The sequence below is a fragment of the Macaca fascicularis genome, chromosome 6, assembly GCF_037993035.2.
Source record: "Macaca fascicularis isolate 582-1 chromosome 6, T2T-MFA8v1.1".
NCBI lineage: Eukaryota > Metazoa > Chordata > Mammalia > Primates > Cercopithecidae > Macaca > Macaca fascicularis.
The window spans coordinates 36,236,495-36,248,574 of record NC_088380.1 but is presented as its reverse complement, the minus strand read 5'-3'; the positions used below and the strand labels follow the sequence as shown (position 1 = coordinate 36,248,574).

At 40.0% G+C, this 12,080-nt stretch overlaps 1 protein-coding gene across 1 annotated transcript in view; it reads left to right on the top strand.

The window, feature by feature from the left end:
- Positions 1-12,080, top strand: part of UGT3A1 (UDP glycosyltransferase family 3 member A1) — a 42,917-nt gene that overhangs the window by 16,328 nt on the left and 14,509 nt on the right. The window contains exon 3 of the mRNA XM_005556719.5: positions 11,718-11,832. Within this exon, the coding sequence (XP_005556776.3) occupies positions 11,718-11,832 (115 nt within the window). The remainder of the gene's footprint in view (positions 1-11,717; positions 11,833-12,080) is intronic.

Genomic DNA, 12,080 nt, shown 5'->3' with positions numbered 1-12,080 from the left:
GGTTTTGAAATGTGAGGACATGAGATTTGGGACGGGCCAGTGGCAGAATGATATGGGCTGGCTGTGTCCCCACCCAAATCTCATCTTGAACTTTCACATGTTGTGGGAGGGACCTGGTGGGAAGTAATTGAATCGTGGGACAGTTCTTTCCCATGCTGTTCTTGTGATAGTGAATAAGTCTCATGAGATCTGATGGTTTTATAAAAACTTGTGTGTTTCCCTACACAAGCTCTCTCTCTCTCTTGCCTGTTGTGATATAAGATGTGCCTTTCACCTTCTGCCATTATTCTGAGGCCTCTCCAGCCATGTGGAACTGTGAGTCCATTAAATCTATTTTTCTTTTCTTTTGGCAAATTACCCAGTCTTGGGTATGTCTTTATCAGCACCATGAAAATGGACTAATAAAGAGTGGTTCATGCTTGTAATCCCAGCATTTTGAGAGGCCGAGGTGGGTGGATCACTTGAGGTCAGGAGTTCAAGTCCAGCCTGGCCAATATAGTGAAACCCCATCTGTACTAAAAATACAAAAATTAGCCAGGCCTGGAGGTGTGCACCTGTAATCCCAGCTACTCAAGAGGCAGAGGCAGGAGAACGTCTTGAATCCAGGAGGTGGAGGTTGCAGTGAGCCAAATCACACCACTGCACTACAGCCTGGGTGACGGAGTGAGACTCTGTCCAAAATAGAAAAAAAGTAAAAATTAAAACATATATACAATTTGATGTTTGAACATGTGTATATACTTGTGAATCCAACAACATAATTAGGATATGAATATTTCCATCATTCCAAGAAAATTTCTCTTGTCCCTTTACAATCCCCACTATGTGTCATCCCACCTTCCAGCTCCCATTGCTAGTTAGTCACTAACATATCACTATGTGTTAGTTTGTATCTTTTAAATTTTATGTAAATGGGATTATAAGGTATGTATTCTTTTATTTTGCCTTGTTTTAATTAACATTATTGTATTAGTCCATTTCACATTGCTATAACATGTCTATTGCCTGAGGCAGCATAATTTATGAAGAAAAGAGGTTTATTTGACTCACAGTTCTGCAGGCTGTACAAGCACGGCACCAGTATCTGCTCAGCTTATGGTGAGGCCTCAGGAAGTTTACAATCATAGCAGAAGACAAAGGGGGAGCCGGCTAGTCACATGATGAGAGAGGGAGCTAGAAAAAGCGGGTGGAGGTGCTAAGCTCTTTTGAACAACCAGCTCTTGTGTGAATTCACTACCATGGTGACAGTACCAAGCCATCCATGAGGTATCTGATCCCAAGACTCAAACACCTCTCACTAGGCCCACCTCCATTTTTGGAGGTCACATTTCAATGAGATTTGGAGGGGGCAAACATCCCAAGAATATAAATTATTATTTATAGATTCATATTGTGTTTATGAGTTATTTATTCATTTTTATTGCTTACTAGTGTTCTATTGTATCCATTACTAAAATGTGTTTATTTAGTTTTCTGTTGATAGACACTTGGGTTATTTTCAGTTTGGGAATATTACAAATATACCTGCTATGACCATTTTGTGTACAAGTCTGTTATAACTTTCTTTCTTTCTTTCTTTCTTTCTTTCTTTCTTTCTTTCTTTCTTTCTTTCTTTCTTTCTTTCTTTCTTTCTTTCTTTCTTCCTTCCTTCCTTCCTTCCTTCCTTCCTTCCTTCCTCCTTCCCTCCCTCCCTCTCTCTCTCTTTCTTTCTTTCTTTCTTTCTTTCTTTCTCTTTCCCTTCCTTCCTCCTTCCTTCCTTCCTTCTTTCCTTCCTTCCTTCCTTCCTTCCTTCCTTCCTTCCTTCCTTCCTTCCTTCCTTCCTTCCTTCCTTCCTTCCTTCCTTCCCTCCCTCCCTCCCTCCCTCCCTCCCTCTCTCTCTCTCTCTCTCTTTCTTTCTTTCTTTCTTTCTTTCTTTCTTTCTTTCTTTCTTTCTCTTCCTTCCTTCGTCCCTCCTTCCCTCCATCCCTCTCTCCCCTCCTTCCTTCCTTCCTTCCTTCCTTCCTTTCTTCCTTCCTTCCTTCCTTTCTCCTTCTCTCTCCTTCCTTCCTTCCTGCCTGCCTGCCTGCCTGCCCTCCCTCCCTCTCTCCCTCCCTTCCTTCCTTCTTTTTTCTTTCATTATTTTTTTGAGGCAAGCTCTTGTTCTGTTGCCCAGGCTAGAGTGCACTGGCACAATCATGGCTCACTGCAGCCTCAGACTTGGGCTAAAGCAATCCTCCTACCTCAGCCTCTTGAGTAGCTAGAACAACAGATGTGCACCCCCAATCCCAGCTAATTTATTTTTTGTAGAGTCGGTATCTCACTATGTTGCCCAGGCTAATCTCAAACTTCTGGCTTCAGGTGATCCTCCCATCTTGGCCTTTCAAAGTGTTGGGATTACAGACATGAGCTACTGTGCCTGACCTACATTCTTTTCTCTGGGTTAGCAACTAAAAGCGCAGTGGCTGAATCGTATTGTTTAACTTTTTAAAAAATGGACATACTTTTCCCAAAGTGGCTGTACCATTTTAAATTCTTACCAGAAGAAGAAAGTGGGGAATGAACCATTAGTTATCCTTCTTAAATTGGGTTGTTGCAGGTTTTCACTAATTTTAATCACAGGGCATATTAATACTTAGAGATGCCCTAAGAGATCTTCTATAATGCAAACTTACCCTTTTTTACCTCCAATGTGTAGGAGCAACACAATTTCAACTTGATAATCAGGATCACCAATTTCAATCAGTACAGTAACTTCTTTCTTTGACATTTGATTCAGAGTCATGGGGAACCAAAAATGGCTGGATCACATTCTTACTTTTCTGTTTAATAGAATTATTTTTGTGTCTCTTGGTGGAAACATTCCTTCATTTGGAACTAAAATCCCTAGTCTGAAAGAGCATAAGACTGCAGGAACAGGAAGCAAAAACATTGATAGTGGATCACTAGGGGAAATAGTGAGTGGTGATGCTGCCATTTCTACCCCTTGATACCTGAACCCATGAATCCTGGCTATAGGAGAAGCAACATCATATATTACATGTGATTAAGCACATATATAGTCTCCTGGAGAACACTACCCCAGGCTTGTAATGTATTTCCACCACCTGTAGCTGTAACTTTGTATTTTAAAAATCCTTCACTGTTTCATTAAGTCAGCCACTTTAGGATGGTGGGGAACATGGTAAGACGATAAATTCCATAATTATGCACTCATGCTGCAGTTCATTTGCAGCGAAGTAAGTTTCTTTGTCAGAGTCAATGCTGTGTAGAATTCCACATCAGTAGATAAGGCATTTTGTAAGTGCATGGATGGTAGCTTTGGCAGAAGCACTGCATGAAGGGAAGGCAAGTCAAATCCAGAGTAAGTGGCTTTTTGAGTAAGAATAAAGTTCTATCTCTTTCATAATGGAATTGATCCAGTGTAATCAATCTGCTACCCAGATAGCTGACGGGGTTACCCTGAAGAATGATGACAATCAGGCAATCAATGCTGTTCTCTGTCGCTGGCTGACTGGGTACTCTGCAGTGGCAGTATCCAGGTCAGGTTGGTGAGTGGAAGTCCAGTTTGATATGCCCATACATAAACTCCATCCCTACTACCATAGCCAATATGTTTATGAAACCTTTAGGCAAATAACAGGGTTGGCTGAGGAAGGAACCTAGATGTTATCCACAGAACAGGCCAACTTCTCCACTTGATTCTTAATGTTCTTGTCTGCTGAGGTCACCCTTAAGTGAGCATTTACATAGGACACAAATATATTTATGTTTGGCCCATTCAGTTAAGTCTTACAACATACCTCTTCCCCAGAACTTCTTGCCACCAATTTTTAACTTATGTTCCTTGCAGGTCTATGATGATCTAGCCGAACCATTGGCCACAGACAATGCAATGGACAAGTGTGATTTATTGTGGAAGAGAAATGTTAGTAAGTTTCATCTAGACTAAATGATGTCACAGAGCTGGAACATTGATATATCCTTGAGGTTAGAGAGTGAGGGTGTATTGCTGGCTTTGTTAGATAAAAGCAAACTGCCTTTGATGGCCTTGACTAACGGGTGTCAAGACAAATTTGCCAGATCAATAGTTGCATATCAGGTATCAGGGATTGTGCTAATTTGCTCAAGCAATGAAACTATTATCTGGAAGAGTAGCTGCAATTAGAGTTTCCTATGTGGTTATGTTTATGACATCTATCATTCTCCAAGATCCATTTGTTTTCTGCACAAGTCAAAAATGCAAGTTGAATAGGGATGTAATGGGAATCACCACCCTTGTAATCTTTAAGTCCATAATGGTGCCATTAGTCTTCGAAATCTCTGTAGAGTGCAATATTGCTTTGGTTTTCTGTTTTTCCAGATACAGGTCATTTTAGTGACTTCTACCTGGACTTTCCAACCATGATAGTTTACACTCCACACTTCAGGGGAGCAGCATGATTATTCTGCCACTGCTGAGTATATCTATTCCAATTACACATTTCAAATCTGGGGAAATAATCACAATCAGTTTGGGGAATTAGACCCTTGGAATTAGGGTCTGATTTCAAGATCTAATGTTCAGTAGTCTCTTGAAAAATATAATTATTTTATTTCCCCAGTGCATAGCCACACTGGTAAAAAGCTGTAGGTTCCTTTGGAGAAGGCTGGAGAGGGGGTAACAGTATATATTTCTGGTAGTGTAGTGGGGTATTTTCCCAAGGGACCTTGCCTCCTCTTTGTTCCAGGGCTTTTGTGTCTATAGATTGTCTGAGGTCTGTGTGTTTGAACTGAAGTTATACTTTTGTTTAATCTATTTAGGACTCCTTTGCTTGTACCAATCAAGTAACAATTTTGTAAACTTCTCATTTTCTTTTCTTTTTGGGACGTCATGATGAAGTAGCTAATGCTCTAGGTCTCCATGAATCAGATTATTCTAATTATTGCTTTGACTCTACTATTCCTCATGGTAACCATGCCTACCTTGATTTTGGTGCTTAAGTGCTACCACTTGACCCCAGCCACCCCAAGATGCAATTAACTCCATTATATTTAGGGATCCCACTTCAATGGCATCATAATTTCCGACCATGAAGAAGAACAAACATAGAGCTCTCACCCCTTGCAAACTCACACTCATGGTGAAAAAAAATGTGTCCTCTTGTTCTGTTTCCTTCCTGCACTGGGTTAGCAGGCCTTACATCTTCATTTCCCTAAGCTGTTTGATACTTTTCAGGGTACCAAGGCAGATCTGGCATTTTATTTTTATTTAGTGTAGGCCACCCTTTCATCCATGTTTAATTTAATTAACCAAACAGATCCCCTTTTAACCTATTGAGCTACAATGATGAATCAAGAATCTCTGTCTAGTGCCTCATATCAATAAATTCAATCTAATCAAACTTTACATGCCTTTCACCATTACCTCACATACTCTCCTACACATGTACCCCAGATTTTTGTCATACATATTGTTCTTTTGGTGTATAGTGAAACTTCTTATGGGTAACCTTTGACACTTCCTTGAGCTTGAGTCTATTTTTGAATCTAAAAGTAAAGAGGGATGCTAAAACAGTATCTTTCAGCAAAATAACTGAAAGAGACTGTACAGTTTCTCATGCAAATGAGATTAACTTCTCCAGATAGGTGTAGGAAAGTTGCTTCTACTGATAAAGAAGATTCAACAGAAGTTAGGGGTTCAATAGCCCCAGATTCATAGGATCTGCCCATATGTCCCCATCTCAATTTTTAGGATCTCATTTCCCAATCATTGCCTGGACTTCAACAGAAAATACCTTGCAAGGTGGGGAATTAAATTTCATTGTAATTCAGTCTCAGGAGGAGACTGGGTTTGATTTTCAGAAACATTCAACTCAGTAGCTGTAGGAGATTTTTTTTTTAGGGCAGACAAAGAAGCTTTCAGGTCATTAATGTGGAGATGGAGCTTGGAATTTAAAGCCTTGACCTCATTCTTTTCTTTCTGTGCTTTCTCTATCAAATTAGGAGAAACCAGCTATACTCATTATACTCATGAGTTTGATTTAAATATCCCAGAACATTGCCTTTTAGAAACATTTGCTTAGGAGTATCCAATGATGATATTTTGCCACATATCTATTGCCACCTAATGCCACAGGATGAGTGCCCTCTTTAACACTGAAAAGAGTTATTGACTTCAAACATAATCAATATTTGAATCACTTGGTCCTTATAATAGAGAACCAATCCTAGGAAATCAGAATCTTAGGAAATCAGAAAAACAGAATCAATTGGAGACACCCACACCCACACCCACACGCACACGTATTTCAAGGACTTGGTTTACATAATTTGAGGTGTTAGCAAGTCCAACATCTATAGGTCAGGTAGGCAGGCTGGAAAGTCTCAAGCAAGATCTGATGTTGCAGTCTTGAAGCAGAATTTATTTTTCCTCTGGGAAACCTCAGGGTTTTTTGTTTGTTTGTTTTTAAAACCTCTCAACTGATTGGTTAAGACCCACTACATTATTGAGGATAATCTATCTTACGTAAAGTCAACTGATTGTAGATAATAAGCATGCTATAAAATATTTTCATATCAACACCTAGATTAGTGTTTGATTAAATAACCATGTACTCTATCCTAGCCAAGCTTACAAATAAAACTAACCATCAGAGAAGAAAATTTGGAGTGCTCTATTTTATGGCTTCCTTCTCTACTTGTGAAAAAATCTTTGAAGTACAGCTCTGGACTTGAGGGTGGTGCTCTTCTTTCTGAGTCACATCTCTACTTTGGTATCTGAGTGCTATGTGGAGGGGTGGGCAGTAGGCATAGGTCTCCTTGCTTTCCTCCCCCAGCAGGAAACCTCACACTTACAAGGTGGGTCATGGTTAAGTGGCACCCCAGTATTCGCAACACTGCTGTGCCCAAGGTAGAGCTCATGCTTCACAAGTGGGGGCGGGTTGGTAGAAGGGAGTCCCTACCTCCTGGACACATTTGGCCAGAACTTAGCTGCAGCAACAGGTAGAAGAGGGCAGGATGAGAAATGTTTACATCCTGCTCCTCCCAGAAAAATAACTCTCTGGCTGAGAGCTGGGGTAGGGGCAAGAGAGAGGGAGCCTGCATTCTTGGCTGCAGTTTGGGAGTTGGTGGGAGCAGTCAGAGGAAGTCGGCCTCTCAGAGTTGGTTGAGTAAAGGGAGACAGTGGGTGTTCATTCAAATACCACAGACCCTAGGCTCAGTTTTCAGTGAATTTTTGTAGATTTTCTTGAATAAATATTTCTTCTTTTTCTGTATGCCCTAGAACAATGTCCAGCATTTGTGTGTGTGTGAGTGGGTGTGTGTGTGGTTTTCACCAGTTTTGGTATGAACAGTGTCTGAAGAGTTACTCATGCTATTATGCTGGGAATGGAATGCTGGTAATGATGGAGCATTGTTAAACTTACCAGGCAATTCTTCTCAGGAATGTAACTGAAGCACCATGCCTTCTACTTTGTGTGTGGCAATGGCACATCCCTTTTTGTGAGTTCCTTTTTATATATAGTATGTCTTGAATAAGTGCACCTTGTGTATGTCTTGAATGATTGTGCTTGATGAATCTCCTCCAAGGAGGACATCTTCATTGTAATGTCATAACTGCTCCTGGATATGGTTGGATATGGTGGTGGTCTTCCTGGCAGTGATTGTGGGCCAGGATATTAAGGTTCCCCACAGTGAGCCAGTTACAGGTGATTTATGGCCTTTTAAAGATAAAAATAAAGGGAAACTGACTGAGATCCTATTGAAATAGGCCTTGAATGGAGCATATTTGCAAATCTATGGTTGCAAAATATTAGTTAGTTAGTATTCAAATGTAGTAAGCAATTTTTAATAACCATGGGTATGAGGTTCTAAATGTGATGGATCCTGGCATTAAGGCTATAGTAAAATGTTGTGAGGCATCATTAATTCTTGCTAGGTTTAAAAATAGTCCAATGTGGGCTTTTAAAGGGAGAAAGAATGGAGACAATCGACCCTTTTCTAAATAGATCTTTCATAATGGAGTTTAATCCTTAGAGGCCCTGTTTTAATCTGTTTTGGACAGTGTTAATAATTTTAATATGTTGAAGCAGATCCACAGCATCCCTTTTTGTTAAGCAATTCTAAGTGCCAAAGAAATAATTTTATGTTAGTTTTTTAATTGTTAGATAGGAGTAGCCATGCCCAGAATGGAATGGAGTATTTTAGGAAATGAGTCTTAAGACTATGGAGTACTGATATGGTTTGGCTGTGTCCCCACCAAAATCTTATCTTGAATTCCCACGTGTTGTGGGATGGACCTGGTGGGAGGTAACTGAATCATGGAGACAGTTCCTGTGCTGTTCTTGTGATAGGGAATAAGTCTCATGAGATTTGATGGCTTTTTTCTTTTTCTTTTTTTTTTTTTTGAGATGGAGTCTCGCTCTGTCACCAGGCTGGAGTGCAGTGGCGCTATCTCAGATCACTGCAACCTCCGCCTCTCAGGTTCAAGTAATTCTCCTGCCTCAGCCTCCTGAGTAGCTGGGACTACAGGTGCGTGCCACCATGCCTAGCTAATTTTTTTGTATTTTTAGTAGAGGCAGGGTTTCACCATATTAGCCAGGATGGTCTTGATCTCCTGACCTCATGATCCACCTGCCTCAGCCTCCCAAAGTGCTGGGATTACAGGCATGAGCCACCACGCCCAGCTGAGATATGATGGTTTTATAAGGGAGAGTTTCCCTGGGCAAGTTCTCTCTCTCTTTGCCTGCTGCTACCCATGTAAGACATGACTTGCTCTTCCTTGCCTTCTGCCATGATTGTGAGGTCTCTTCAGTCGTGTGGAACTGTAAGTCTATTAAATCCTTTTTCCTGAATAAATTACCCAGTTTCAAGTAGGTCTATTGGGAGAACCCACTCCCGATGTTTAACATGGGTTCTTTTCTATTTCCCAAGTGTCTCGGCTGGGTTGAGAAATAAAGGGAAAGAGCACAAGAGAGAGAAATTTAAAGCTGGGTGTCCGGGGGAGACATCATATGTCGGCAAGATCCGTGATGTTCCCCGAGCCGTAAAACCACGAAGTTTTTATTAGCGATTTTCAAAAGGGGAGGGAGTGCATGAATAGGGTGTAGGTCACAGAGATCACATACTTCACAAGGTAATAAAATGTCACAAAGCAAATGGAGGCAGGGAGAGATAACAGGACCACTGGATGAGGTAAAATTAAAATTGCTAATGAAGTTTTGGGCACGCATTGTCTTTGATAACCTCTTATCAAGAAACAGGGTTTGAGTGCAGATAACTTGTCTGACTAAAATTTATTAGGTGCGAATTTTTGTCCACCTGATAAGCCTGGGAGCACTACAGGAGACCGGGGCTTACTTCATCCCATCGGCTTCGACCATAAAAGACGGGATGCCTTATATAGGCTTACCTATATAAGGCCGTCTATAGGCTTACCTTCAGGGCGTATTCTCTTTCTCAGGGATGTTCCTTGCTGAGAAAAAGAATTCAGCAATATTTCTCCTATTTGCTTATGAAAGAGAAGGAATATAGCTCTGTTTTCGTCCAGCTCACCGGCGGCCAGTTCAAAGTTACCTCTCTTGTTCCCTGAACATCGCTGTTATCCTGTTCTTTTTTAAAGATGCCCAAATTTCATATTCAAACACACATGCTCTACAAACAATTTGTGCAGCTGACACAGTCACAGGGTCCTGAGGCGACATTCATCCTCCTCAGCTTACAAAGAAGATGACGGGATTAAGAGATTAAAGTAAAGACAGGCATAGGAAATCACAAGGATATTCATTGGGGAAGTGATAAGTGTCCATGAAATCTTCACAATTTATGTTCAGAAATTACAGTAAAGACAGGGGTAAGAAATTATAAAAGTATTAATTTGGGGAACTAATAAATGTCCATGAAATCTTCATAATTTATGTTCTTCTGCTGTGGCTTCAGCCGGTCCCTCCATTCGGGGTCCCTGACTTCCCGCAACATAGGTCTTTATCAGTAGCATGAAAACAGACTAATACAGGTATTTGGTAACAACGCTTAAGATGGGGCATATATGTTTGCCCTCTATATTATATTGGATAACTCCTTAAGAGTATAGAAGTGATATTACTTAAATTTAGTGAAATATTCTGATATACCTGTAACTTTTGCCCCATTGTTGATTAAGGTTATTATGGTTTGCATGGGTGTATTCGATCTGATGTTAATCTAGAACTTATAATGTAGGGAGAAAACAGCCAATCAGTGTCCTTTAATTTTTCTGTAAAAATAAATGTTAGATTTCCAAAAGGTTAAGTTGTAGACCTTTGTTTTAGTTTTTGTTCTTGTATCCCACCTGTCCCCCTCCCCACCCCTTCTGGCTAACCTAATTCTCTCTTTCTCTTTTTGGTTGTTATCAGGTGTACTTTTGTGGTGGTGGGTGGGTGTCGTTTCTAACATGCTCATCTTTGTAAGTTTCTTTCTGAGAGAGTTCCAGTGAGTATCAGCAAGGTTAGAGACCTTCTTTCTGGTAATTTTGAGAGACCGAAGGCTTAAATTGGGTTTGAAAGAACTCTTTGGCTGTACATTGTTGTCATGGGTGCTTTTCCTGATAACTCTGTTCATCTGGAGCATTTTTAGCTATAGAGATATAATCAGCAATACAAGCAAATACATTTTCTGAGGTCCCAGTGGACCATCTATTTTTAGGATTGTGGATGTGAGCATGCCATGCAATGACTGCCATTCTTCACACCATTTGGTGGGATCATATATTGCACTGATGTCAGTCTTAACCCTGAGTGCTCTTTACAATGATGTGTGTGTGGGAGGTAATATCTGATTGGGACACATAACCAGTGCTCATAGGGTAAGAGTTATTCAACTGATCTAGCGTCAGCCACAGCTCGTGCTGTAATTGAGAAACACAATTCCATCTGAGTCATACAGATAGCTTTGGTTTGAGACACATCACCCAGAGCTACTGAAAAGAGGGTCCCAATTTGTCATTCCTGTCTCACAATGCAAATTATTGAAACTTCTGATTGAAACTTGAATTGAGGTGAGGATTTTCCCACTTTGGCCTGGCTTGCTTGGTTTGAAGTTCTCATTAGTAACAAGGGAGAATGAGTTGAAGTTTTCTTCTTAGTTTGCCCAGATGAAACACAGAAAGTGAAGTAGGAGCTGAGGCTGGAAAGGAGTCAGCAGTCGAACTCCAAGAATGGAGTCAGACTTCTTATTACACATGGGTGATGGGGGAGGGGTGGGACTGGTAAATATAGTGAAGGGAACTACCATTTTTAAATTTTGCCCTTTAGAACTTTTTGACTTAATAAAAACCTATTTGTAGGTATCATTTTAAATAATGAAAATGAATTTTTCTGAAAGAGAAAAGAGTATGGGCTCTGAAATCAATCTGACCTATATTTAAAAACAAGCCCTACAGGTCATTATGTGTGCAAAGGAGACAAATTACCTCACACTGCATTACTCTCTATTGTCTCATCTATAAGTGTAATAGCTGTTCCTTTAAATAAAAACTTTAAGTGGAAACTTTTATAACTTTAAATTGAATAAAAGTGCCTGGATAATGATAAAGTCTCAACATTATCAGGTTGTGCAATAGAATGAATGAAAAAGAAAAACAAAACCAAATCAACATAAAACTTTAAAAGTAAACATTTCCATAAATGTAAAATTAATAGAATAAAACTTTAATATCATCATGATAATGTTAATCCATGTTGTATGATATATTTACCTTTTTTAACCAATTGGTATTTTCTTAGATATTAAAGAGGAGGAAAAATCATACCAAGTTATCAGGTGGTTTTTACCTGAAGATAATCAAAAAAGAATTACGAAGCATTTCAATAGCTACATAGAAACAGCATTGGATGGCAGGTAACTTCTTTTTATTCTATGAAGCAAAGAGTCACTATTTTAGTAATACAAATGAATAGAGAGATGCATCATATTTGGAGTGAGTTTTAGAGAAATGGATGGGTGGGTGATGGATAGATGGAGGAATAGATGATATGTGAGTGGATGAATGGATAGATGGATGAATGGTTGGATAAATGAGGGGATGGAGAAATAGAGGACAGGTGGGTGGTCAGGTGGATACAGTAGACAAGGTTTGCATTCCCAAC